This window comes from Vigna unguiculata, chromosome 7, assembly GCF_004118075.2.
Source record: "Vigna unguiculata cultivar IT97K-499-35 chromosome 7, ASM411807v1, whole genome shotgun sequence".
In the NCBI taxonomy this organism is placed as follows: domain Eukaryota; kingdom Viridiplantae; phylum Streptophyta; class Magnoliopsida; order Fabales; family Fabaceae; genus Vigna; species Vigna unguiculata.
The window spans coordinates 5464622-5491290 of record NC_040285.1 but is presented as its reverse complement, the minus strand read 5'-3'; the positions used below and the strand labels follow the sequence as shown (position 1 = coordinate 5491290).

The 26669-nt window shown below is 33.5% G+C and overlaps 1 protein-coding gene across 2 annotated transcripts; it reads right to left on the bottom strand.

Moving 5' to 3' along the window:
- Nucleotides 1–780: 780 nt before the first annotated feature.
- Nucleotides 781–23795, bottom strand: LOC114192720 (chromosome transmission fidelity protein 18 homolog). Of its 2 annotated transcripts, none has more exons than XM_028082513.1 (23): nt 23141–23795; nt 22452–22513; nt 22140–22277; nt 21738–22013; nt 18228–18314; nt 15528–15629; nt 15374–15439; nt 14505–14612; nt 14353–14414; nt 13399–13443; nt 8449–8522; nt 7686–7753; nt 5266–5334; nt 5070–5164; nt 4903–4984; nt 4733–4811; nt 4565–4652; nt 4323–4476; nt 3556–3744; nt 3403–3462; nt 2459–2721; nt 1337–1442; nt 781–1061 (listed from the first exon to the last, which is right to left on the bottom strand). In XM_028082513.1, the coding sequence occupies exons 1-23, from the start codon at nt 23658–23660 to the stop codon at nt 1008–1010; spliced, it is 2847 nt and encodes a 948-aa protein (XP_027938314.1). In that variant the 5' UTR covers nt 23661–23795; the 3' UTR covers nt 781–1007. The 2 variants fall into 2 exon arrangements, with proteins under 2 accessions (XP_027938314.1, XP_027938315.1); XM_028082514.1 differs by having other exon boundaries at nt 22439–22513; nt 23141–23259.
- Nucleotides 23796–26669: the final 2874 nt, after the last annotated feature.

Genomic DNA, 26669 nt, shown 5'->3' with positions numbered 1-26669 from the left:
AAACATGTTCGACATATAAAAAAATTAACGTAATTGAATTAAAATTATTATGTTCATTCATTTTTAAAATTTAGAAACAAAATGTATCAATGTTTCAGAGAAGAATGAATTCTAATTTTTGATCAAAATTTAAGAACTAAAAACATACTTAACCCTATAAAAAAGAAACAAAGAATTTTAAAAAGAAAAGAATATGAAAAATATTAAATTCTTATTCATAAGTGAAATTTGAAATTATACAATTTTAAGTAATCAACATACTTTTTGTCGAAAATAGTCCCACAACCACCTCAACCCATATCAAACAATTTTGACCAACAATATTCAAAAAGTGCAACAATAAACCATTAACTAAATCCTTAAAAGTGCATATATTTAGCCATACGATCTATTAAAAAAGAATTCATAAACGAGTTTTTAAAAGCATAAATCTGTCAATTATATTAAAATTTATAAAGAGATGTATGATTTAAGTAATTAATGTTAACTTATATTTAGGAAACAAAATAGTAAGTGTTTAATTTTAAAGGTAAGGATAAAACGAGAAATTTTGAAAAACATATATGATATTTCTGTAGCTTTATAATTTAATGGAATACATTTTGAGGGACAAAATAGTAGTTTACTCCCAAATTTGAATTCCAATTCACATTTTGACAAGATTCAACAAGCATTGCATTGTCTATATAAAAATCTGCATTGAAATTTAGCTCTGTGGAGTAGGGACTGGTTGGGTGCTATCTGGCAATGTCATGATAAACTGTAAACATAGAAAATTAGTTTTTGCTGAACAAATTAACTTTTAGATGAGTAAACTGTAATCATAAACAATTAGTTTGGTTGACCCTGCCACTCCATTCCCCTTCATTTTGTAAGTGAAAATGATAAACAGAAAACAAGACCACAACTAAAATTGGCAAGAACTTTGATTTTGAAACATACAACAAAGCTAATCGAAAGGGAACAAGGGGAGCCCATGAAGATGAACATATTATTTGCTAAACCCATTAAGATAGAAATTCCCGAATACGGACAGGCCTTTTGACTGCATTAGTAAAGCCCTGCAAAGAAATCAACAAGACACAATGACCGTATTAACGAAACAAATATTGCTATTAACTTAAATCATAGCTCCATTTTCTTAAAAGTAGTGAAACTCAATGCAATGATTTTGCAAATATCTTTCTCTTATCGTCTCCAATGCTATCGAATGAATGGCTTTGAAATCACAACAATGCATCTTTATTAATTAAATGCAATTACATTTTTTTTCTATCATGTGCAAGATAAAATAAGAAACTTCCATTTCATTCATTACTAAAGAAATGTAGTGTACCTCATTGTATTTAAAAAGTAAAGGGTATCGATCTTTCTCCAAGATAGCTTCTTCTGGTAGAGATCTGTCATTACTTTCTACGCCCTTAATATTTACCTTTTTAAACCTGCCATGAAGCAAAGAAAGATAAGCAGTAATAATGACTATATAAAGACAATCATTTAGTAAGGAATAATTGCCATCCATTAACCCAACAGTACAATATTAACATCCAAGTGGAACCATTACAAAAATCAATGGACATAAAATCTTTTTTAATTAGTAGTAATCAGTTGAAGAGGAGATTTTCATTTTTTCTGTGAAGCATTGTGTCTTTGCCCGATTTTACCAAAGTCAAAAATAAAAATCAAAGAAAAAAACAATAATTAAAATAACCTTGATCCAGGCTTGATGCATCTGCCAACAAAATCAATATTTTTACCAGATATAAACATAGTGATATACTATGAACAACTGTAAGACAAAATAATGTGCTCTCGTACTAAATTTGACAAGATATAGGTAAGAAATGGTATAACTGTTTCAAAAATCATGAATCTGGGTAACTTCTACGGGAGATTAGACCAAAGAGATTTATTGCACTGAACCTACTTGGAACAAGGATTTTGGAGTGCGTGATTTCTCCTAATCAACCATTTACAACTCCAAGGTGCTTTTCCCTCCTAAATTTTTCTATTTGATAACAGTGATAACAACTTTAACCAAGTAACTTCTCCAAAGAAGCTTCACCCAGTTAAAGAACCACTTCACGTTGAGCCCTTTTTTGTTCTCCTAGTATAAAAAAAATCATTAAAGGAGGTCTAAGACGTGATTTCATTATACACATCAAATTTGAATTAAGATATTCTAGAAATACTCTTTAGGTACTGAAATCAATACCATGCCAGCCCAGGAAATATCTCAACCTGGCCATACAAATTTATTAAGGAATATGTGACTTCAGCTAGGTTTCAATTTAAAAAGACAATAAGTTTCCAATTTCAGACCCTTAATTAAGTTTCCCAAATTAGAAGCTGTTATTACAGTATATAGATTAATTTAGCAAACATGATTCTCATATATCATTATTTGCTTTAAGAAGTAATAATTGACTCGACATACAAATAACTCAGGAAGAATCACCTATCAAAGAAACTGGAGGAACTTCTGGTTGCTTTTTTAATATTTCCCACGTTTTGTGGTTTTCCAATATCTTTTGCACTTGAACTTTTATCTGTATTCAAGTTGGATGAAACTATTGTGGGATTTGCATTTGATTTCCTTGCCACAACATTGGTATTGGCTAATGGGATGTTGGGAGTTCCAGTCTCAATGATTTCATGCCCTTCATTTGCTAAAGCCCTAGTTTTGTCAACACCAACTTGTAAAATCTTATGCTTTTCAACCTGTAACCATAAAATAATGGAGCATAAATACAAATAAAAATGGATATAGACATCCCTAACATAACTACCAAAATTTGAATAAGTTTTGGATAGTCAGATTATGAGTCAGTTTGTTTAAACTTAAAAAAAATAAGTATGTCTGAAATAAGCAAATTTAAGAAAAAAAATCACTTATTTTACAAGTAGATGGAACTTTCTTATTAAAAAAATCATAAAAATATTTTATTTTTAAAATAAGCAAGTTAGACAAACAAAAAAAAAACATAAATTTGCTTATTTTATTAAAAAAAAATTCTCAAAAAAATAAGCACAAACAAACGCACCTTATATTTGATATTCAAATTTGATTTTCATTCTTTCAAACTTGAAGCTTTAGGCAAAACTAATTGTTAACCTTTCAGTCACAAAGCATTAATTATACAAATGGGTATAACTATAGGTGTTGATACAAGTTGTAGAGCTAACCCGGTTGGGTTTGCAACTTATATTGTTATACCATAACCTTCTTTCTTTACTTCGATATAAAAAAAAAGGACTATCATTGGTCAACAGACATATTTTACATATATAAATAAGTTATACAAGAGAAAACAGAGGCCAAGATTTGAATATCCTCCTTAAATAGAGAAGGATGAGAAAAATATGTAACTAAACTAAAACGTCAAGTTAATGAAATCTAACCTCATGTACCAAAAGCTGCTTCATAGCTACAGAAAGCACATAATGATTTGAAGTATAATCCTGCACAAATGTAGAGAATAGAAGATATTAAAATCTGGCTGAGATTGACATACTTCAAAGACAGAAGTATGACCGACAATCCATAGTCCAAACCTTGAAGTTTATAAAGTCACTTATAGGAGGAACAAAAGACAGTGCCAAACCATCTGCTAATTCGGACTTCAGGGTTTGATGCAGCATATCTGATTTCACAGTTTTATATGTTATAGCATATGATACCATTTTGCTAACTAATTGAGCAAGATCATTCTTCTCCGTGTCAGATAGTAATTGTAATGCCACCTAAAGACAAAAGAAATCCACATCAAAAAAGAGAAAAAAAAAAAATGCAGTGCAACTGGGGCTGAACCAAGCAAATAAGTCAACTTGTCTATCAGAATCAGACACCAAGTCCGTTACTACAAACACTGGATTAAAAATCAAAGATCTGGTCCTGATACAGTTAGAACAGCTAAAGATAAAAAACAGAATTAAAGAAAGAAAACATAACAATGAAGGATCTTCATAAACAGAACTGCAAAAACGGACTTACAGTACTGTTGCAAGGCTGTGAATATAGAGATTGGGGATTTATAAGTTCTAGTGATTAAATTAAACTGGAGTAAGGTTTTGTTCGAACTGAATTCAATAATAAATAATACGACGAAAGATTTCTTCATCTTCACAATTTCTTTGTCATAAATATTTCCACAAATAATTTATCAACAAAGAATAGTCTGTCTCTACAAACACACATGAACATCAAATAACAAGGAATCAGCAATTAAATCTACTCAAGCAATTATAGAGGATGAAGACAAGGAGACAAAACTGATTGGATAACAAAACCATATTCAGAACAAATAGAATTAGTACATCACCGGTCTTATAGTTGGTGGGGACAGAATATGTAACAACGGAGAAATTAAGTCTTCCACAAAGGAACTAGCTGATAAGTGCCTTGCAATATGCGGTGGGATTTTGTGGTGCCAATTATTTAAAATGTCCATTTTTTCTGTCATCATTGTACGATATCTGAAGATGTTTGAGATACATTATTGTTTTGTACGAAAAGTACACAATAAAATCTTTCTAAACAAAACACAAGAAGAACAAGATATACCTCTGATAGGACTTTGGCCACTCAATGTTTGGTTTCTGAACTTGAGATACTATATGATGTACAGTAATTGCAACTAGGGGCAAATATACTGATGAAAGGAAACATAGAGAAATAAGAGCGATATTTAACTTGTAAACAAAAATTAAAGTAGGAAAATTATCTTCTTACCATAAAGGGACATCTGATGTGTATGCACTATATATTGATGCAATAGATCATAAACTCCAAGATTGTTGAAGCACTTGACCTTCAAAAAGATATCAAAACAAAATTCTAAATGATTCAAAAGAATAAGTGAATGAATCCAAGGAAATAAGTTGTGTTTGATAAATGTTTACAGTTTTCTGCATCAGTGGGTCATGATAATTGAGCCGCAAAACATTTTCATGAATTCCATCCAGAATCAAGTCACTATCACCTCTGCACATTGATATTCCTATTTTACCATGAAGATATATTTAAACAAGAGAGGAAGAAACAAGTAAGACAGTAAAACATGGCCAACCGTTTTGACACAAGGGAGTACAGTGAGTCAAAGTCAAAGGAATTCCCTCTATGAGATTTTCTTTCCGACTTTTTTGTTCTTCGCTTATGGAAAATCTATACAAAGAACACCAATCAATAATGAACATGGTCAATTAAAGTTGTAATATTAGATACCTACTGGATTAATATAAAAATTTAATAGAGGTGAGTCTTACCTCTTTCCAGATGTCAAAAACATTCTTTGATGTGTCCTTCTGGCCAACTACTTGAGAACCAATATCAAACTGTGCACCAAGTAAAACAAGTAAAAATTAATGCAGCATCTAATGACAGAAAATGGTTAACTATGTTTTTGGTCCCTAAACTATTAAGTGATTTTGGTTTTAGTCCCTCTTCCAAATTTTGCTCTAGTTATCCCTATCTTTTCAAAATTCATAGAATTAGTCCTTAATAAGCAACATAAGCAACCACGTTAGTTTTTTTTTATGTGGCAAACGGAATGTCACGTCGTCACCCCATTTCAATGACCATGTTGAAAATAAAAAATAAAATATTATTTTTTAATGCAACACTTATCATCTTCCCCAATCCCGCACCGAGAGAGAACACACTCATCCTCAAGCTCCATCATCATCAGCACCACGTTGACATACATCACATCTAAATGACACAACAAACTTTTTGGAAAATAAGAAAGGAAACATGAACTTTAGGACCGGAAAAGAGGAATGTCCTAGACGACAATGGAAAAGCCAAATTTGAGAGGACTCAAAAGTTGTGTAAGATTGGAGACAAAAGGTACGCGTGTTTACTAATATTATCTTTAAAACCCAAGTTGTTAAAACAATACAACCCTCCTTGTTCCTCAATGGCACCAAATATCCTCCCCGTAGCATGATCCTAGAAAACACAATGAGTAGGAAAGAACGTTACATAACACTTTAGGTCATGGATAAGTTTTTTAATGAAAATAAGATTATTAGAAAGGTTTGGAACATAAAGAACAACTTTAAGGTAGAGGTATGACAAAAAGGAAACATTATCACGTCCAATTATTGGGATATGAGTCCCATTGGCAGTAGCATGTGTGGTTACCGAAAAGGGAAACATACGATGTTAAAAGAGATGAATGAGGGGTCATGTGGTCTGTGGCACCAGAGTTGAGAACCTAAGAGTCCTTACATAAAGTTTTAAAAACATTAAAAGATGAATTGAAGTTCTTACTAGTTATAGCTGGAGAGCAAGTACTAGAAGGTGACTTACTAGTAGACTCCAAATGAGATTTCAAACATTCAATTTCAACACATTGCATGTATCTTTGAAGTTAGAAGCTCAACATTGCTTAATGGAGCTGCCATGCTCAAGTAAATAATAGAATTCCCTCTTAATTAAAAGAGAACAATAAGACAAAAAAACTCTAGATGTGGTAGCGGCAATGACATGACAATGTTGATGATGGCAATGGCAGAAGCTCTAACAAGAAAGCTCGACAACAACTCTAGCAAGGGTCAGCGACAGCTCTAGCGAAAGCATGATGAAGGTTCGACAAGGTTTGGCAAAAGTCCTGCGAAAGTCCGACGAAGGTCCAACAAGGTCTGACGAAGGTCCGACAACAACTCCGGTGAACAATAGGGTGCAAGAATGGACAAAACCACAAGTTGGATGCACTTCGGGCAATCCCAATATTTAAAGGAAATGGATGCACTTCAGACAACCCTAAAAGGAACCATAACTAAGACAGTAAAGAAGAAATGCAAAGGTAAGGCTCCCAAGATTGGGAGTTCTGATACCAACCAGAAAGAATTAGTATAAAAGAAAGAAGATTGGTATTCGATTGATTCATTTGAAACAATACATTAGTTAGTCTCTATACATAGAGAACTCTAACCCTAAAGTATTAATTACAAGGAGATCACTAGAATCTTCTAAGAACTTCTATTAGCTTCTAGTAATAAATTTAATATTCTACCAACTTCTAGTAATGCATTTAATATTCTACTTACAACAATAGGTTTTTCCCAACCATGGTGTTTCACCTACACCCATACTGGTCTTGCTGCCACACTGTTGTCATGCCATTTAGTCCGACAACACAACAATTGTGATCATCCCAATAAAGCGACAACCACACCGAAAAAACACGACAATCAGTCACCACCCCATCCCTTGCCGCCACTACTACACGTGGCGACACATCTAGCCTCCTCTCTAACAACGACCACCAACATTAGACTGGTCTCTCCATCCTCTTTCCATGTTGTAACTTTCATCTTGATCGGAATATGTTGTTTGTAACCACCCATAACTACTCAACTTTTTTCTTTCTCTCATTCACATCTCTGAAATTGCAAAATGTATTGTAGGTATTCACATCTCTGAAATATTGTTCTCTCTTATCCATTTTTGAACCACAAAAATGAGAACACATTTAAAATGTTATTCTTCTCAAATGTACGGTTATCTTTCTATTTGATTTCATTTTTTCACTCAAACCGCAACTCTAGTATTGAAAAACGGTTGTTGCACCCACTTTCAAAACATTCTAGCACAATATCCATAAAACAAATTTAATACTTCTATGAATTCACTAGCCTTAAAAAATTTATCAGAACTTCGTGATCACACGAAATCTTACCACATTGAGATCTTCTTTCTTCTTTGAGAGAAATTGGAGAGTGTTCAAGCATGATCTAATATCACATTCTGTAATTAAAAAACAGGACAGAAAGAGAAGGATTAAATGATTGCAAAGATGAACTGAAGAATGTAACATTGAGCAAAAAAATAATCTTTAACTAGTCAAGGTGTCAACATGGACACATCACATAATCATTACATTTATCATGAATCAACCATTCAAAATGTGACAACACTATCCATACTACATAAAGATTAACACTATTTTTGAACATGAGAGGATATGGTAGATCACAAAATGGAAGTTCTTGTTGCTGAAATGGGAGAGGTTGTGAATGTGGTCAAAATGGTGATCCATTATTATGTCAAGACAAGGCAAATCTAGAAAAGGAATTCTTGTATGCTGCACATAAGCCTAGACAGTCTGTTGTATGCCAGTGAGTGAATGTCATTTCCCTTTATTTTGCACTGTATATTTCTTTAATTGCTGTAATCTATTATAGTGTCTTTTAAGTTTAGCAGCAGCTTCTGACTATATATAACGATGTACCTTTTGTTTCATTTTCTATAACACAGCAGTTAATTGATTCTTTCTGCTATATTCGATAGTATAAAGAGTGAAAAAACTCCTTACATACACTTCTTTCCACTTTTTCCCCCAATACTTAACGCCAGACACTAAAGCATGCAAAAATGTATGGCCGCACCAAATAATATTAACTTGAACAAAGGCACAAAATTAAAAATATAAGAAAATTTACCTGTATATTCTGCAAGAGCAGTGAGTGCAATTGCACTGGCTTTCATCCCCTCCTTCTTGCATATGTATGTCAGCCTACAAAGATCATTTGTTTTAGGATGAATTTATCAAACTAAATTAACAGAAAAGACACTGCAAAAGATTAATGAGGTGATCAAATATGTAGTCTAGAAACATCGAGCACTAATCCGTAGATTTTACAATTCAATCAAAGTTATAAGTACAACCTCAACCCATCTCTTATTAATATGTGGCTTAAAAACAGTGAGTAGCTAGTTTGGTAAGTTTCAAAAATTTGTGACTTGGTTCTAAGCTTAGTGTCAGAATTTCTCTTCTTTAAATAATACAGATCCATTAATAGTAGCTAATAATTCTATTTCCTAATTTATTATATCCAAATTAGGAAAGCTTATATTCTACAATGCCTTGGTAAAGATGATCGCAAGCTGAACTTGAGATGTAACATGGGGAAAGAAATAACATGTGCAATGTCTGTTGAATAGAATGGAAATTCACCTCAATATGCTCCGTACCCTCATGAAAAATTGAATTATCAAGAATCGTAGCCAAATCAAGAGTCCATGGAGCCAAATGATTTCAGAAGAAACCATAGACATAGCTTAATACTTGAGGACTTAGATACACAAGATTGCTTTTTACACTTCCAAGAGAGCAGTGTGGGGTCGAGATACATGCACCAACTAGTGATAGATCTTATCAAGGCAACTAGCTAAATCTATAACACTGTAGGCAACCACACTAGCAGGCTTCTCCATAAGAAGGAACAGGTTGCAAGTAGAAGTGTCTTCTAAGAAACAAATAATTCATCGAACAATGGCCATATGAAGATGCAAGGGGAATGCATAAATTGGCTCACTTGTTGGCTGCAAATGAAATGGCAGGGCATGTAATGGTCATATAATTGACTTCCAACCAAGTAGTAGTATAATAAAGGATCTATTAAAAGACCTCCCTCATCGCAATGAAAGTTGACACTAACCTCACGAAGAGTGTCCTGTCCATTGGAGTGGCCGAACTAAGAGAGGCAAAAAGAAAAAAGCCAGTTGTATACTTGGGTGATGAAGAAAAACACTTAGGGAGTCAATACAAACTTCAAGGTCTAAAAGCTAGTGAAGACAACTCGATCTTTCAAATGAAAGGAAGCTTGGAGTTGTTGCTCAAGACATTGAACGGTTGCACGATCAAAACCAATAACCAATATTATCGTGTTGTCTTCAACATATATAAGAACAACAATTCCAATGTTTCTATGATGAATGAAGACATAAACTAAGTGAAAGAAAACCAACGAGAGTAGAACAAAACATTTCAAACCATGTACAAGGAGCTTGTCACTAGCCACACAAAGAACCTTTAAGCTTGCACACGCCATTAGATAAGGAAAACAGGCCTGGAAGAAGAGTCACATAAATATCTTTTACCAAATCATTAAGACCTTCAGAACAATATGAGCCAATGACAAGCCTAGAGAGGTAATGTTGTAAATAGCATATTATTAATTTAAAAAATTCTCAATATCCCATAGTGATTAGGAAAAGTATACCTAGAATCTTCCTGATTATTTTAGCATATTTTCATTTCCTTATTTTAAGGAACTAATTATTACAAATAGAGACGATAAGAATGTAACTAGTGTGATTGTTGGCGATAAAATAACCTAATCATGGGAGCTATGTTTCTACTACCACCGTAAGCCATCACCGTTGTTATTCACCATCACTGCCATTGAGGTTAGTGGTGACCCAGAAAGGTGTACCCCACTTCAGCGATCAAAATGCCAATAGTTGCATCGACAATAGAGTTGCCAAATCCCATCACATGCTAGCATCGATATCAACACATAAAGAACACTATCCGGTGCCACAAAGAGTGTTGACTGGACCTCTTCAACCCATTCCAAGGAGTGATGACATCTCTTTTGGCTCCAATTTCAGTAAATATAAACTTTTTGGGTCTTTTGCCAAATAGGTTCTTTGTTATGTCTTTGTTTTAGTTTTCTTCAAGGTCTGATATGAAACGGTTATAAAGAAGAACTTGATCGTTTGAGAACAATGAGTCAATCAATGACTAAGTCCTCTACATCATATACCCTATACATTTAATGCTATTGACCCTTTGTCTTAGGGTGTTTGGATTCTTCATTGAAGAGCATTTACACATTCCATTGAGAAAAGGAAAATGTGTTAAATATCCTATTTCTTAGTAAGTCTACACTAACAATTTTTCTCATCAACATCGAAACTTTATTGTTGTCATTTATGCTGCAAAAATTCCTACCTCAATCCAAGAAGCCATAAAAAGTGAACCTTGGACTTAAAATGGAAGATTGTTGACAAACCAAGATACAAAAAAGATGAATGGTGCAAATGGATATTTACAATGAAATATAAGGAAGATAAGACAAGAGACAAATATATAAAGCCAACTCGGTTGAAAAAGAAGACACTCAAACTTATGAAGTTACCTACAAGGAGACATTTTCTCGTATAGTAAAAATGAACACAGCTCAAGTTGTTCTTGCTCTAGCAATTAGTTTTCGTTGGGACTTACATTAGTATGTGAAGATATCATTAAAGTGTATAATGAAAATATTCGTGAATCATACGAATCTAATTATATCTAGAATAATAGGGATTTGATTATATCCCTATATAATAGGAATTTGATTATATCCATATATAATAGTAATTTGATTCTATCCCTAAATTATAGGGATATGATTACATTAAGAGTTATTATATTTCCAAAACTAGTTTTCCAATCTTGCATGTCTATCTAATGTACTTTTAGCGATAAAATTATTCTATTCTACCCTAGTATTTACAAAATGTCTTTCTTCATGGAACTATAAAACAAGCGTACATGGAGATTCCTTCATCAGGATTTGAAACTCCTAGAGAAGGAATAAGGTATGCCTCCTAAAGAAGGTTTTTTATAGTCTAAAGTAATTTCCAAGAGCATGGTTTGGGACATTATGAAAGCAATGGTTTCCTTATTATACAAGCAAAGTCAAGGAGATCATACTTTATTTATTAAGCACTCTATTATTGGATGATATGATTATTGCAAGAGATCATGAAACAAAAAAATTGGCAGCCCAAATTGAAATGAAGCACCTAGAAAACTCATATTTGTTTGGAATAGAGGTTGCTTATTCAAAAAAAAAAATGGATTTTCATCCCTACGTATTTGATCTCTGTTAGAAGTCTCACATCAACTAGAGATGAGGTCAATTTGCAGTATATAAGTGGGTCTAAACATCACCTTACAAGTTGGTTTTGTAAAGTTGAGTTAGGCTTAAAGCCTACTTCTTAACATGGTATTAGAGTCATGGGTTAGAGCCTAGCATAGCAAAGTTTGTAACTTGTTGGATCTATTATTCCATGCCATTATCGAACCACTCATTAATGTCTAGTTCCACGCTCGAACGCTCGAGTTGTATATGCCTCAGCCTCAAAGGATGTGTTGGAAGTCCCATATCTACTAGAGATAAGGCTAATTTATAATATATAAGTGGGTGCAAACCTCACCTTACAAGCCGGTTTTGTGAGATTAAGTTAAACTTAAAATTCACTTCTTAACAATGTCCTCAAAGAAACATATGTAGAACTTCAAAAGCTCCTACTGAACTACATCACAAAAATTGGGACTGAAGAGGGTTCTCGTGTAGAAAAGACTTAATATAAGATATTGATAAGAAAATTTACTTATTCATTGCACATGAGGCCAGGCATTACTTATGCACTTAGTGTGGTAAGTCATTTTGTACATGTTCGAAGAAAAATGACAAAATTCTTCAATACTTGAAAATCATGTTCAAGGGGTTGTTGTTCAAGAAGAAAAAGACACTTTGTTTGACCCTTAGAATATATACTACTACAAACCATGCAAGTTATATTATGAACAAAAATCTACCTTTGGGTATTATATGTTTATTGGAGAATTGGTAACCTAGAGAAGCAAAAAACAAGATAGAGTATCTCTTTCTAGTGTTGAAACCGAATTTTGAGCCTTTGGTCAAGGTGTGTGAGAAGTACTCTGTATGATACGACATAGTGTTGTGAAGAGCCACAGCAGGCTAGTGTCAACACATAAACATGACATGGTTTGAAAAATTCCCAAGAATGAGAAACATAAAAATACTTAGAGAGGGAAACAAAATCATTAAAAGAGTTAATATATATACATATATATATATATATATTAATGGTAAAAGAACCACACTCCTAGAGATACTAAAGTGACAAGAGGTTGCATCATAACACAAAAAATCCTTTGAACCATACAATAGCCTATGACGTTCAGGAAGTGAAAGTTGGAGAAAATAAACACAACCATAGGAGTGTAGATCAATATAATCAAGATAAACTTGAACGCGGTGAAAGAAAGGAGAATCAACCATAAGAACATGAGAAGGAAAAAGATTTAACTAAGAGACAATTATTGTCAGAACCTCATCCCAAATATTGGAGAATAATAACACCGTGTTACTTTTCCCTTATTCTAGAATATTCTCTTGTTTGTTGTACTATCGGTTTGCTATGAAAACTATCCTTTTTTGTTAGTTTGATATTTGTATTGGTACTCTTGTACCCTAAAGATAGCTTCTATAAAATACTCCCTTTGCTCACTATTTTTGATGGGTTGAAAATATGAAAACCCCCCCTTTACATTTTCTTGTTCTCTAAGATGGTACACAAAGCTCCTTAATTTCTTTTCCATGGACCCAAACCCCATCTCTTTCGCATCCCATTCTTGTTCCACCATTGTCGTCCAAACACTTGATAACTTCAATCATCTCCTTTGCTAATTTAATTTAAACATTAAATCTTAATATAATCTATAAAAAGGTTTTTTATCAACAGTCTTACTAACGTCAATTTTCTGATATATATGTATGAGGTATGAACTATTTCAAGCTAATCATCACCTGCTCACTGCACGATTGACTGTTGGTTGAACAAATATATGAACCCTGTCATGGAACAGAAGTTTGTTGTCAAAAATCAGACCATATACACATTTGGACATACAAATTAAAAAAAATGCAAATAGGAAAGACAGGAATACTAGCTTATAGACAAGATTAGTATTTAGGGATAAAGAATCAAAGGTGTAGCAAAAGAAAAGCCATCCGAAATTCAATATATTAAAAGGTGTAAGAATATAAGATGATTATCCATATGGACGAATCCTTGTGTGTTTGAGCACAGCCAAGGAACGTATTATATATAGATTGTTGGAGCTCAGAGGAACAGTTTAACTTCAGTAATAATGGGAAGAAAAAGTTTGTAAAAAGTGAGGAGGGGTTTGGCTGAGGATAGCTGCTGGCTGTAAGCATCCGTTGAGCAAAGGCCAAAAAAACATAAGCGCTGTTGTTGGTAGAGTAGTTGACAATTGACCACCGGCAAGGACACTAGTTTTTCTAGGTGCATGGCTTAAACATGACTCGAAGTCAGTTTAAAGAGAACAAAAAATATTAGCATGAAGAAAATAATTTCATCGATTATTTCATATAAGCAGAGATAAATTATATAGAAAGAAGGAAGAAAATGAAAAGAAATAAAACAAAAAATATTTCCAAAATTAACTAGTATTATACAACACTAGTAACTAGGAATGACACACAAATAGAGTAACCGACAGTAATCCTTCCTACTACTGAGATACCATGATTCTGTAACAACTAAGAAATTGATTTCCAATGAAAGTTTTCTCAAATAGCAGGATAAGACTTCAGTCGCAGCTGTTACGGTTGAATTTTGTTTTTAAAATTGTGGGAAATAACAACAACAAATATATGCAAAGAAAATAATTTAAGATAGAATGAAATATTTAACACCTAAAAAAATTAGGAGATTAGTTATCTGAATCAGAAACTTACTTGGCTACCTGACGCAATGGTCTTAAGGCAGGTGCATATAGGTCATTACAAATGCATATCACCTACATTGACAATTAATATCATCATCACTGCAAATGATTTGTCTGGTAAACAATACTAACACTATGAACATCAGAACATCCAAAACTCACAGGTCTTGAAAGTGAAGCAGTTTTTGAACCCTTTTTTGATGACTTTCTCTCCAGTTGTCCTTTGCCCACAGTTTGTTTCCCCGCATCAGGCTTCCTTTCGGAAGAAATCTGCATGATTTGGTTTATATAGAGATTTATGATTTCATATGACAAACTTTCATTAAAATTTCCATGTTACTGTTATTTATACTTTTCCTTAAAAAAGAGGGCTCCGTCTCAATCCCAACTTCCCCTACCCTATTCATTGTAGGTATACCAATCTTAAACTATATGAACTAGAAAGACATTTAACTGAAATAGCTGATGCGGGATCTCTAACATCCGATATAATTTTATTTGGTTAGAAGAAGCTACATAATAGTGATAAATATTTGTATTTTAATTAAAGGTAGTTAGTCAATTACAAGTGAAACAATTGGCAAGGAGCTTCAATCCTCTCAACCTAGGGAAATTTGTTAAAAAAGGTACAATTCTAAAACAAAATGCATACAAACAATACTTCAGATAATCATTTTGTTCAGATCCCCAACTCTACCCTCTCAAAAGTGTATATCTACTTTTAAAAACCAGCAAAACAAAAAAATTGCATTCAGTTACATACAAATGTCAGCAAGCCTATCACATGTCTAGTAAGAAAATTTATGTTCTTGTATTGTACTCATTGATGAATGCGTGAATAGTGAACACAACCAACAAATGAAATTATATTGAAACCACAAAAACATCAAGCTATAAAACTTGTTTGATCATTGAGATGAAATTGAGACCTTGGACAATATTAAAGGAATCTTCAATATGACTACAATTAAGTAGGTTTGCTTAGACAACACACTTTAGGAGACAGATCAACATTTGCATCTAACACTAACCATCTTTAGAAGAACCTCCACAGCACCCTTACCGTCACCAAGAGCTCCATCAATTTCATCCACCACCTAGGAAAATGGAAACAGATAAGCATTTTCACCTTTATGCATTGATACTAATATACAAAATGAAAATATTGAAAGAAAGAAAAGATACCAGACACTTCGGCCTTGAATCAGACAAGACAGAGTTCATTTGAACCACATCAAGAATCTTGGCTTCAATTGTTGATGTAGAACGATCATCACTAGCATTAATCTACAAAATTTAAAACTCCTGTTTGGTATAGGTTGAAATTATAGGAATCTATGTAGAATGGGAGGAAAGAGAGAGCAAGCCAATGAATAATTAGGATCTGGTATTGATTTGAGTTGATAAGAAATACAACTATTACCACTAACCCCTATTTATGATAATACTAGACATCTAGACCCAATTAAATAAGGAAGCATATCTTGATATACAATGACCAAAGCCACTCCCTAGAGATCATTATAATACTTTAAATATTCTAACATATGATAAGAACATAAGAATATTATGCAGATATTATAACATTCTCCTTCAATGTAAATCTCATAAAGCTTTCAGGGTGTTATAATTAAACAGCTAAAAGAGAAAAAAAAGTAAATATAGCATAATGGCATTCAACTTTTACCTTAAGACAAGACCAAGGAATATTGGACTAAAAGACAAGGCCAAACTGAAACTGGAACAGAGACAACAAATGTGAGTTTAATAGAACTGGTATTTTAAGAACACCCTGAACAATAGTTCTTGATTGAATCAATACTAATTTCTTATCAATGTGACAAGGAACTAGCCTGGGTTACACATGAAAGCTTACAACTCAGAACTCTGAGAGACCTTTCTCTCAACCCTTTCCAAACCCAACTAACAGCACAACTAACTCCCCCCAAAGCTCTCAGATAGACTTATATACATGTTTGTTACCGTTACAACCCCTAACTGTTCTAATTGTCTGTTTTCCTCCTCCATTTATACACAATACCAAATCTATCAATACCCCTTCCATGAAGTTTCACCTTCTGGAAATTCCTTAGAGATGCAGGCCACTGACTCTCAACTATTTTCAGTAGGGGGAAGATTCTGCCACTGAATTAAAACCTCTAGATCGCCTTGAGTCGTAGTCCTAACATCCAATATTTCTTTTGGAGTAGCAACTAACACCAGGTCCTCATTCAATGTCGAAGGCAAGGGTTGAGGTACTGTAGATGGTTGAATGGCCTTTTTAAGCAATGATACATGGAAAACCGGTGTATTCTGCTGTGTGGAGGTAACTCCAATCTGTAAGCGACTTGGCCAATGCGATCCATGACCTTGGTAGGGCCCATAAAATCGCGAACACAATTTCTCATTGGGTCTTCTCGCTAGGGATTTATGCCTAGAGGGTTGCAGCTTAAGATATACCCAATCTCCCACCTTGTACTCCACTTCTCTGCAATGCTTGTTTCTTTGTAGTCTGTTCTAGTCTTGAGCTTTACACATTAACTTTCAATTTGTTCAAGATATCATCCCTCTTGTAGTAACCAGTTGACACTATCCACCTTAGAAGGAATAGTAATGCCCTTAATAAGGGGAGGAAGGTCTCGTCCATAGAGGGGTTTGAAAGGAGTCATCTTTGATGAGCATTACAATTGGTGTTGAACCAAAATCCTGCCCAAGGTAGCCAATAGGGCCATCGTTTAGGTTGTGTTCCCGTTATGCAACATAGGTAGGTTCCAAGGCAGCGGTTGACTACCTTTGTTTGGCCATCCGTTTGAGGATGGTAAGTTGTACTAAACTTCAACTTTGTCCCTGCCTGTCGAAACAATTCCCTCCAAAAATTGCTCAAGAATAGGTGATCGCGGTCTGAGACAATGGTCAAAGGAAACCCATGGAATGTGACCACCTCCTTAAGAAATAATTGTGCCACTTTTGTTGTTGCGTACAAATGGGCTAATGGAAAGAAATAAGCATACTTTGTTAATCTATCAACAATCACAAAGATAGTGTCTTTCCCTTCAGCCTTGGGTAACCCCAATATGAAATCCATGGATATATCCGACCAAACTTGAGTGGGAATTGGTAAAGACTGCAATAACCCTGTGGGAGCCAAGGCTTCTGCTTTATTCCTTTGACAAACCTCACAAAGCATGACAAAGTTTTTAATGTCCTTTCTCATGCCTTCCAAGTACACCACTCCCGCCACTCACTTGAATGTTCTAAAGTAACCACTATGGCCACCAATGAAAGATTCATGCAAATCTTTGATATCTTATTTTTATCTTCTATCTTTAGTTTCTTTGTTATTATTCTTTATTTTGTATATTGGGCTTATCCCATGTCTCCTTTACTATAAATACAATAACCTATGTGTATTTTCTATACTAGGGAGATTAATCCCACACTTATATTCCCTATACTTCTATACTCAATATGGTATCAGAGACATGGGTTAAAGTCGATCCTAGCGAGATTTGATATTTATTCAGCCTGTTCGGAAAGTTTGTTGTTTGTTCAGTATGTTGTTCCACCCACTATCAAGCCGTTATTGGACCACCCATTGATGTTTAGTCCCACGCTTGAGATGTATGTACCTTGGTGGGAGGGGGTGTATTGTCAATCCCACATTATCTAGGGATAAGGTGATTTCATAGAATATAAGTGAATGCAAATCTCACCTTACAAGCCAATTTTGTATGGTTAAATTAGGCTTAAAGTCCACTTCTTAATACATATAGTTACGTCACAAAAACAATTATTACTTAGAAAATAATTTAAATTATTCTAAAAAAGTAAAAGTGTTCACAACTTGAAGACTTGTGAATCCACATGTAAAATAATTCAAAATACCTCTACCACATGATATCCACAATGCTTGGCAGCTACATGTGCTAGTGTTGTTTTTCCAAGACCTGGTGGTCCACTTAGCAGAAGGATCTGTAACCATTTTAAAAATCTAGTTACCAATGGGATTCAACACCCGACATCTAATATGATTGATATCATAAAACATTAATATAAATCAAATGGTTTCATCTTATGTCATGTACAAACAACCAAAGAGTATAATGCAAATGCAAGACTACAAGGATAACAATACCACCTCCGGTCCTTTATATAGAACAAAAGAGAGCACTTTTTAATATTTATTATAGGATACTTACATTTCAAATGTATTAATTGCTAAATTCCATATACCCTAAATTATTGTAAAGTTAGTTAATGAGATATCCACCCACTTTCCATGAAAGTAGACATGTATTTATTGGCCTATTAACAACATAAGGCACAATAATTATTATAGGAACAATGGTAATAATATATGTATGATAACAGAAAACCATTATTCTTGTGCTTATATATGTAGAAAAATTATTATTGGAACAATGGCAAAACATAAAACTTTGTGTACTTTTGAAATAAAACTCAAATTTATGACATTGCTAATCAAAACTAACCAATTTTTATTGGGCTTGATGAATTAGGTATTAGTCTCTTTCGCATAGATCTTAACATAGTTTTATCGAGAATCAACTTTGTCAAAATTATCAATAAACAACTTGACTACTTTCTAAGAACATAGTTCTTTATTTCTCTTAGGCCTTACAAAAAACACAAAAATGTTCCTTTAGGTCCCAAGAGTGTGCCTTTCTATGATATTTATCTCTCACAAAGAAGACAAGTGTTGTCTTCCAGCGGTTACAATTTTGTTTCCAAAGAGTATATGTTTTCAATGAGCACAAGTTTCCTAATCCCACTTTACTTCTTTAATTGCAACCTCATCATCCTTTAGTAAATAGGTTTATACCCAATTCAATCTCACAAAACTGGTTTGTCAAGTAATATTTGCACTTCACTCATACACTATAATTTGATTTTATTTGTGGTCGATGTGGGATCTTCAACACTCATCATCTCATTCTATTCTTCTTCCTTGTATACCTCAAATTTGCCTAGTTTCTCACCCTCTCAATTTGTCCCTTCTGCACTAACTTCATAAGCCTCTCCTTGTGACCCCAATCATCCTCACTCATCATTACAAACCACAACCGAATCTACATCCTCTACTTCTCAAGTTGTTTATGTTGATTCCTCTATGCTTATTCCATCCTCAAATTCCGATATACACATCTTTCACAAAACATCAATCATATTCAAATATCCGCCATGTTAACCATAGTTTAAAGACATCTACATCCTACTCATATTGAATCAAAATCAATGAAACATGCCCTTGTTGATCCCACTTTGTTTGTTGCATGCAAACAAGATTATACTCATATTCCTCAAAATACATGAAAGTGAGTTTAAACCAAACTCATCCTCACAAAACCAAATTAAAAGACAAGGATTGCCCTCACTTATATATTATGAATTAGCTTTATCTTTAGTCGACGTGGAATCTCTAACACAACTCCCTCATGCCAAGATATAGACATCTGGTGTGTGGGACTAAATATTTGTGGATGGTTCGATAGTAGCCTAATAACAAGTGATACCATATTAGGAAGTGAGTTTAAGCCTAACTCATTCTCAGAAGAATGGCTTATAAGGTAAGAATTTTTCCCGCTTATACATTGTAAATTGTCCTTTGTCTAATTGATGTGAGATTTCCAACACTCGTGTTAAACAAAATCAACCAAACATGCCCTTATTGATGATCCCACTTCATTGTTGCATGCAAACAGAATATTCTACTTTTATTCCTCAAATACATGGCTTTAACAACAATTCCTACTAGACATGTGCCTACTAGTTGTAAATGGGTTTTCCACATTAAGGAAAACTTAGATGGCACAATTAAAGAGAAAAAAGCTATTTTGTGGCCAAAGGCTTCCATCAACAATTCAGCCTAAATTACAATAGACTTTTGCAGCAGTGATCAATCTTTAATTTGGCTCTTTCTCATCAATGGCCCTTAAAGCAATTACATGTGAACGATGCCTTTTCAAATGGGCTCCATACAAAGGAGGTATATGTCAGCCACCTGGATTTGAAATGGTTGATATGTCCTTGGTTTTCAAACTAAATAAGGCCATTAATGGTCCTAGCAGGCAACCCAAACTTGGTTAGAAAGATTACAAGCAGCCTTTACACAACTTCAATATGTTGCCAATAAATGTAATCACACATTGCTCGTATACTCAATAGTTTATGTGGACGACATTAGCACCACCAAAAATAATACTCATCTTACTCAAACTCTTATTTGGCAACTCAATTCAGGATTTTCTCTCAAGGAACTAGGTGATTTGGGTTATTTTCTTGGGATTAAAGTTTGTTATTAGTTTAATGGTTCTTTTTATCTTACTCAGTCCTAGTATGTTTCGGGATATGCTTTCAAAGACCAACATGTTAGAGGCCAATCCAATTTTCTCACCAATGGTAGGAGGTTGCAAGCTTACGAACATAGTTATGTTCCTTTACCTGATGCATCTTACTACAGGTATATTGTTGGCTCCCTTCAATATGCCACCTTTATATGATGAAAAATAATTTTTGCTGTCAATGAAGTGTGCCAGCACATGCCTTCAACAAAATCTTATATAAAGGGATGGAGGTATGTTTTGTTTTCTTAAAACACCTTAAATAATAAAAGTCCATCAGAGCTTCAAAATTAAAATTATAGGTAGAATTCGTTAAAACATACATGTTGGGAATTTAGTTAACTTGGATTTGGAGCAACGGTCCATTAATGGCAATTCATTAGTCTAGAGAGAACTGCAGCACATGGCAATTCATTAGTCTTAGAGAGAACTGCAGCATATGGCAATTCATGGTCAATACATCAGAATATTAGAATATGATTTGGAGAGAAGATAAGTATTGGTCTCCTAAAACAGTCAAATAATCAGAAGATACGAGAAAAAAAAAATGCTCAGATGGAAATTGAAAGGATAGACTATTTTCCAATATATCAAAACTCATCAAGTGTAAAAAAATGCTCAAAATTTGAGGAAAAAGTTAACTGTTTTCCAAAATTATCCATCAAAACAAAGAGTCAATACGTTCATTGTTACCCCAACCATTATGTTTGCACAAGTGAAGAAGGAATGGGTAAGTACGTGTATAAGGAAACTGTCGTGCCTATAAACAATCAAAATACTAAGCATAACCCAAATACATAATCCCAAATACCAATGCATATTCTACCCCTCCCTGACCTGGTGGTGTAAATTGTTAACTTTGCCCATCATGTTACAAATCTGACAAAATGGTCTCGAGTCTATTCTCCAAATCAACACAAATAATAATAGCATAATTCTACCAATTTGACTCCATTGCATATTTGCTTCTCAAAAATGATAGATACATTAATGGGTGTGGAAGAGTATACAATCATGCGATTCTTATAAATACCTTTTGTTCTGGGGGACCAATATTCCTTGACTTCGTACTCCATGCATCTTGAATACTCTTTGAACTCCCACTCTCATCCATACTTACAGAATTTACATACCTTCCCCCGTTACTCCATTTGGATCCTCCATTCTTCCTAGGAAACTTTGAATTCAAAGGTTTCTGATTGTGGACAATAGAAGAATGGCGTTTCAAAGCAGACAAAACATCATCTGATGTGCTTCGAATTTCAGATCCAAACACAACAGAATCCCATTGCTTCAACCATAACAGTACCTGTCCTAGTCAACCAATCAAATTAGTCATGGCAACATAAGCCAAGCCTAGAAAACCAAAGAATGAAGTCCTTAACTGCAGCAATTCTAATAAATTATTTTCATAACTAAATGGTACTTTAGATACCTCACGATTTGTCTGTTCATCACTGAGAAGCTCGGTGAAGGATTTTGGAGCATATTTATCAACCCAAAGTTGCTCATTAACCATTTGTGCTTCGGGAACATCTGGAACACTTTGACCTTCAGAACTAGCTTCCAAGGCCTTCAGCATCACAAGAACAGGAATAAGCAATCACTAACATCAAAAAGCTACATTTGATTACCAAATTCAGATGCATTCCAAGTAACAAACAACACAACATAAAAAGAATTAAATTTTCATTCAAGTTTCGCCCTTAGAAGCTCAAAAAGCACATTCTTAACCTTGAGTCCAAACCTTAGCAAAAGCCTCTTGCTCCAGCCTCTCAAGTATAACATTAATTGGTTCTGAACTAAGCTCTGCAACCAAATACAATTCATGAAAATAATCTCAGTATTCAACAAGGCTCGTAATCAAAATTTAAGACAAAACCTCACACCAAAATAATAGGCTTCCTAATCCTTAAGTCATGTTTGGGTGCCGGATTTTGGCATTGGAAAAAAAAGGGAATATATTTATTTATATTGAAAATCAAATTCGAATATTTATTTATTTAATAGTTTTTTATAAGCAATTAGTATCTTATCTAGAGGAACAAAATCTCCCCTGATTATATGCATCTATTTACTTTACAAAAATTAAATTAACTCCCTTAGTTAAAAAGTTACCTAAGGACTTGAAATTGTGATAAACACAAATAACATTAGAGAATTTTCAGTTCAGGTATTTTTTATTTCTTTCAGAAAAAACATTAGTCTTTTTTTTACCAGTTTCATCCCAACCACCAAACTATTAGAGCCTCTCCCCTAAGCAGCTCTTCATGAAAATAAATTACTCATGTTCATGTAGACTTAGAAATATTAAAAACCATGTACCTCAAACATTGAAAGAAAACAAAAACACCAAACTAATCTCAAATCTTAAAACTAAAAGTGATAAAAAAAAAAAAAGTAGAAAGAGTGACAGTTCGAAAGAGAAAAAAGTACCGGCAGAATAACCATTGCAATCGAGCGTCTTCACGCGCTCTTCTCCTTGAAACCGAGTCAGCTTCGCATAAACCCTGTCGCCGTTGGGCGCGGTGATCGGCATGCACTCGCCGTCAATCTCCGAGGCGAATCTCGACAATGTCTTCTCCTTCGCGAACGTTGTTTCCTGCGCCGCCGGCTCCTGCGGCGGAGGAGAGTAGCGTAGCCAATCCTCGTCGGCGGCCTCCTCGGTGGAGGAATCCTCCTGGACGGTAACCCTAACTTTCGCTGTCTTTTCCTCTTCGGGAAGTGAACTCGAACGCGACCGCTTGTGACCGCTGGATTCGATATCCACCGAAGGAGCCTCGAGATCTGGCGGCGGTTGTGGAGAGTACGGTTCAGCCGGGGGTTCGAGGTCTGCGAAGTGATAATGATGATCTTCTTCTTCTTCTTGATTTTGCTCGGGTTCGTGAAAATTTGATTCCAGAAACTCGAGTTCATCAGGGAGCGGAATATCCATTTCCATATCATCTACGTCCATTGTTGGAGTTTGATTGGTGGTACAAAGAAGCGAGAGAGAGAATGAGGTTTCAGTTTGTGTGAGGAGAAAGGGTTTGTGTATAGGTTAACTGAAGAAGGTTTTGGCGGGAATGAGGCAGAAAGGTACCAGCTCTGTGTTGTGTTGTGGCTTATGTTATTATGTAAGTGTACTACAAAAACAAAAGCATGTCAAGGCTGATCAACCGTTGATTAAGTAGAAAAAGGTATCATATTGACCACAATTGTTTCATGTGGAAAAGAAATATAATTACCAACGTTTGATTTGAAAAATTACACTAATACATATGATGGGTTAAAAAGGTATTTCCTTATTTATAAACATATGGAACTTTGAGTGTGAAAGGATTTTCTGAATATTATTTTATTAGATAATAATATTTTGATAATTTTTTTTCTAATCTGAGATGGCATTTTTTAGTAATTTTAAAATATAAAAAAATAAAAAATAATTCAAAAAAATATTATCTTAGAAAAATTTATCTCACGTTGTAAGATAAATTTGTTAAAAAATCATTTCCGTGATTTCTCACTTTTAGTTTATTTTGGAGAAAAATGAAGTTCACTTATTTTTTCTATCAGTGATGTACCATTATCTACTCCCAAAAGTATTCTCATATTTCCTTATATTATTTTCTTACTTATTCAACCGTTATATTATTATTATTGTCTTACTTGATTCTCTATTCCTCTATTTTAATCATAAAAGCTTTCGGACTTAATTTTGTGAATTAAATGTGTTCAGTGGTGAGCATAATTGAGTTTTTTTTTTCTAGATTAAATTATACTTTTAGTCCCCATTTTCGTAGCAAAATTTGAATTTGGTCCATCAATTAATTTTTATCTCAATCTGGTCCCTATTTTGGGAAATTTGACCCAATCAAGTCCTTTCCGTTAGTGGTGGAGTAACGGTGTTAAATGGGATGCCACGTGTCAGCTTCTGAATTTTTTGAATTTTTTGAATTTTTTTATTTTATTTTTAGAATTTTTTTTTATTTTTTTTTTTAATTTTTTAAAAAATTGAAATTTTGCCACGTGTCAAGCTGACATCGTGCCATGTGGCAGTGACAGTGCCACGTATCACTATTTGGGAGGTGTCATTTTCTCATTCTCAATTTGGTCCCTCTATTTTATTTTTTGTCTCAATTTAGTCCCAATTTTTGTAAAAATTATGCAATTTCGTCCCCCTCCAAATTGAAACAAAAATTATAAAATGTTATACAAATATTTTTATTAAATGATATTTTTATTATATATTTTCAATAAAATCAAGTTTCTTTAAATTTGTTTCACATTAAATTTTACTTAAAATTGTTTTCAAATTTTAAATTTAATTGTTTTTTATTGTTACATAAACTAGTTAATTTTTCTTAAATTATATAATTGTTATTTTTATACTAACTAAAATATTTGTATAGAAATTATTGAATTTTACACATTTTTAAAATATGCAATTATTTAAAATATAAATTCAAATAAAAAATATTATTAAAGTACAATGTAATAAAATATCAAAATAATTTATGAATTTTTTTTATTAACATTATTTTCTATTAACAACTTTAAAACAATTTTAAATAAATTTTAACGTAAAATATAAATTAAAATAAACTTAATCTTGTTAAAAATATTTACTTGAAATATCAATTTTGATAGAAATATTTGTGTCTATTTATATAGAAATTAAATTTGGTTTCAATTTGGAGGGGGACAAAATTGCATAATTTTTACAAAAATTGGGACTAAATTGAGACAAAAAATAAAATAGAGGGACCAAATTGAGAATGAGAAAATGACAACTCCCAAATAGTGACACGTGGCATTGTCACTGCCATGTGGCACTATGTCCACTTGACACGTGGCAAAATTTTAATTTTTTTAAAAAATTTTTAAAAAATTAATAAAAAATAAAAAAAAATTCAAAAAATAAAAAAATTCAAAAAATTGAAAAAATCCAGAAGCTAACACGTGGCACTCCATTTAACACCGTTACTTCACCCCTAACAGAAAGGACTTGATTGGGTCAAATTTTCCAAAATAGGGACTAGATTGAGATAAAAAATAATTGAGGGACCAAATTCAAATTTTACTACAAAAATGGGGACTAAAAGTATAATTTAACCTTTTTTCTATCTTGAATCCTCTTAAACATACAATTATACTAAATTTGTAAACTATTTCGACCTATTTCATACGTTTAAACTAATTTGTGATGTACTCTCATAATTAGGAGTGACTTTATGCACTCCCTGCTGACCCTCAAATATACCTTAAATACTCTAGATATTCAATTCATACTTGTAATCTTAGTTATTTAAGAGGAATCATCATGTATTTGGATGAAAGAATTTAAGAAAGATATTCATTCTTTAAAAAAATAATTTTTTTTAAAGTAAAATTACTTGTTTGGATGAAAAAATAAAAGAAAATTGAAATTAAAAAATTTTAAAAGATATTTTAAATAACTAAAACAATAGAATTTTAAATTTAATAAAAAGTAATAAAATTGAAATTCCACATGTTTATGAATTGCATATTGGTTAAAATGAAGAAAGTCCACGAATCCAAAAATCCAACTCATATCGATCTTTAACTTGGACCAAATCATCTGGACATCTAGCCCAAGTTGACCTTATGAGCTCGGACATACTTGATTCGACCTTCGGTCAAAGCCAAATATCAAGTGGACTAGATTTGGGTCAATGGTCGAGCTGAATGGACCAAAGCCAAAATTAAACTTGATTCACCAAGTCCAAAAGGTCGAGCCATGTTAATTCGTGTCGATTAGGCATAAACTGAAGGTCGATCTTAGTCGGCTTGGGCTTAAAGTTAAGCCAAGTTAGTAAGGATCAAAGGTCGAGCGGATGCAGTTGGGGCTGAAGATCGGGCTGAGTCAAACCGGGCCAAAGGTCGAGCCGGGTTAGTATGGAGTAGGTTGAGCTAAACTAGTTGAAGTCAAAGGTCGAGTGGAGTCGGCTCAGACCAAAGGACT

Bases quoted from the DNA above. Each gene is read 5' to 3' on its own strand.
- LOC114192720 (XM_028082513.1), bottom strand. From the start codon at position 23,660: ATGGACGTAGATGATATGGAAATGGATATTCCGCTCCCTGATGAACTC. The intron at 14,415-14,504 runs GTGAGTTTTGGA...TTGTCAATGTAG, and splicing joins CTGCTTCACTTTCAAGACCT to GTGATATGCATTTGTAATGA. The intron at 4,477-4,564 runs GTATATCTTGTT...AAACATCTTCAG, and splicing joins TGGCCAAAGTCCTATCAGAG to ATATCGTACAATGATGACAG.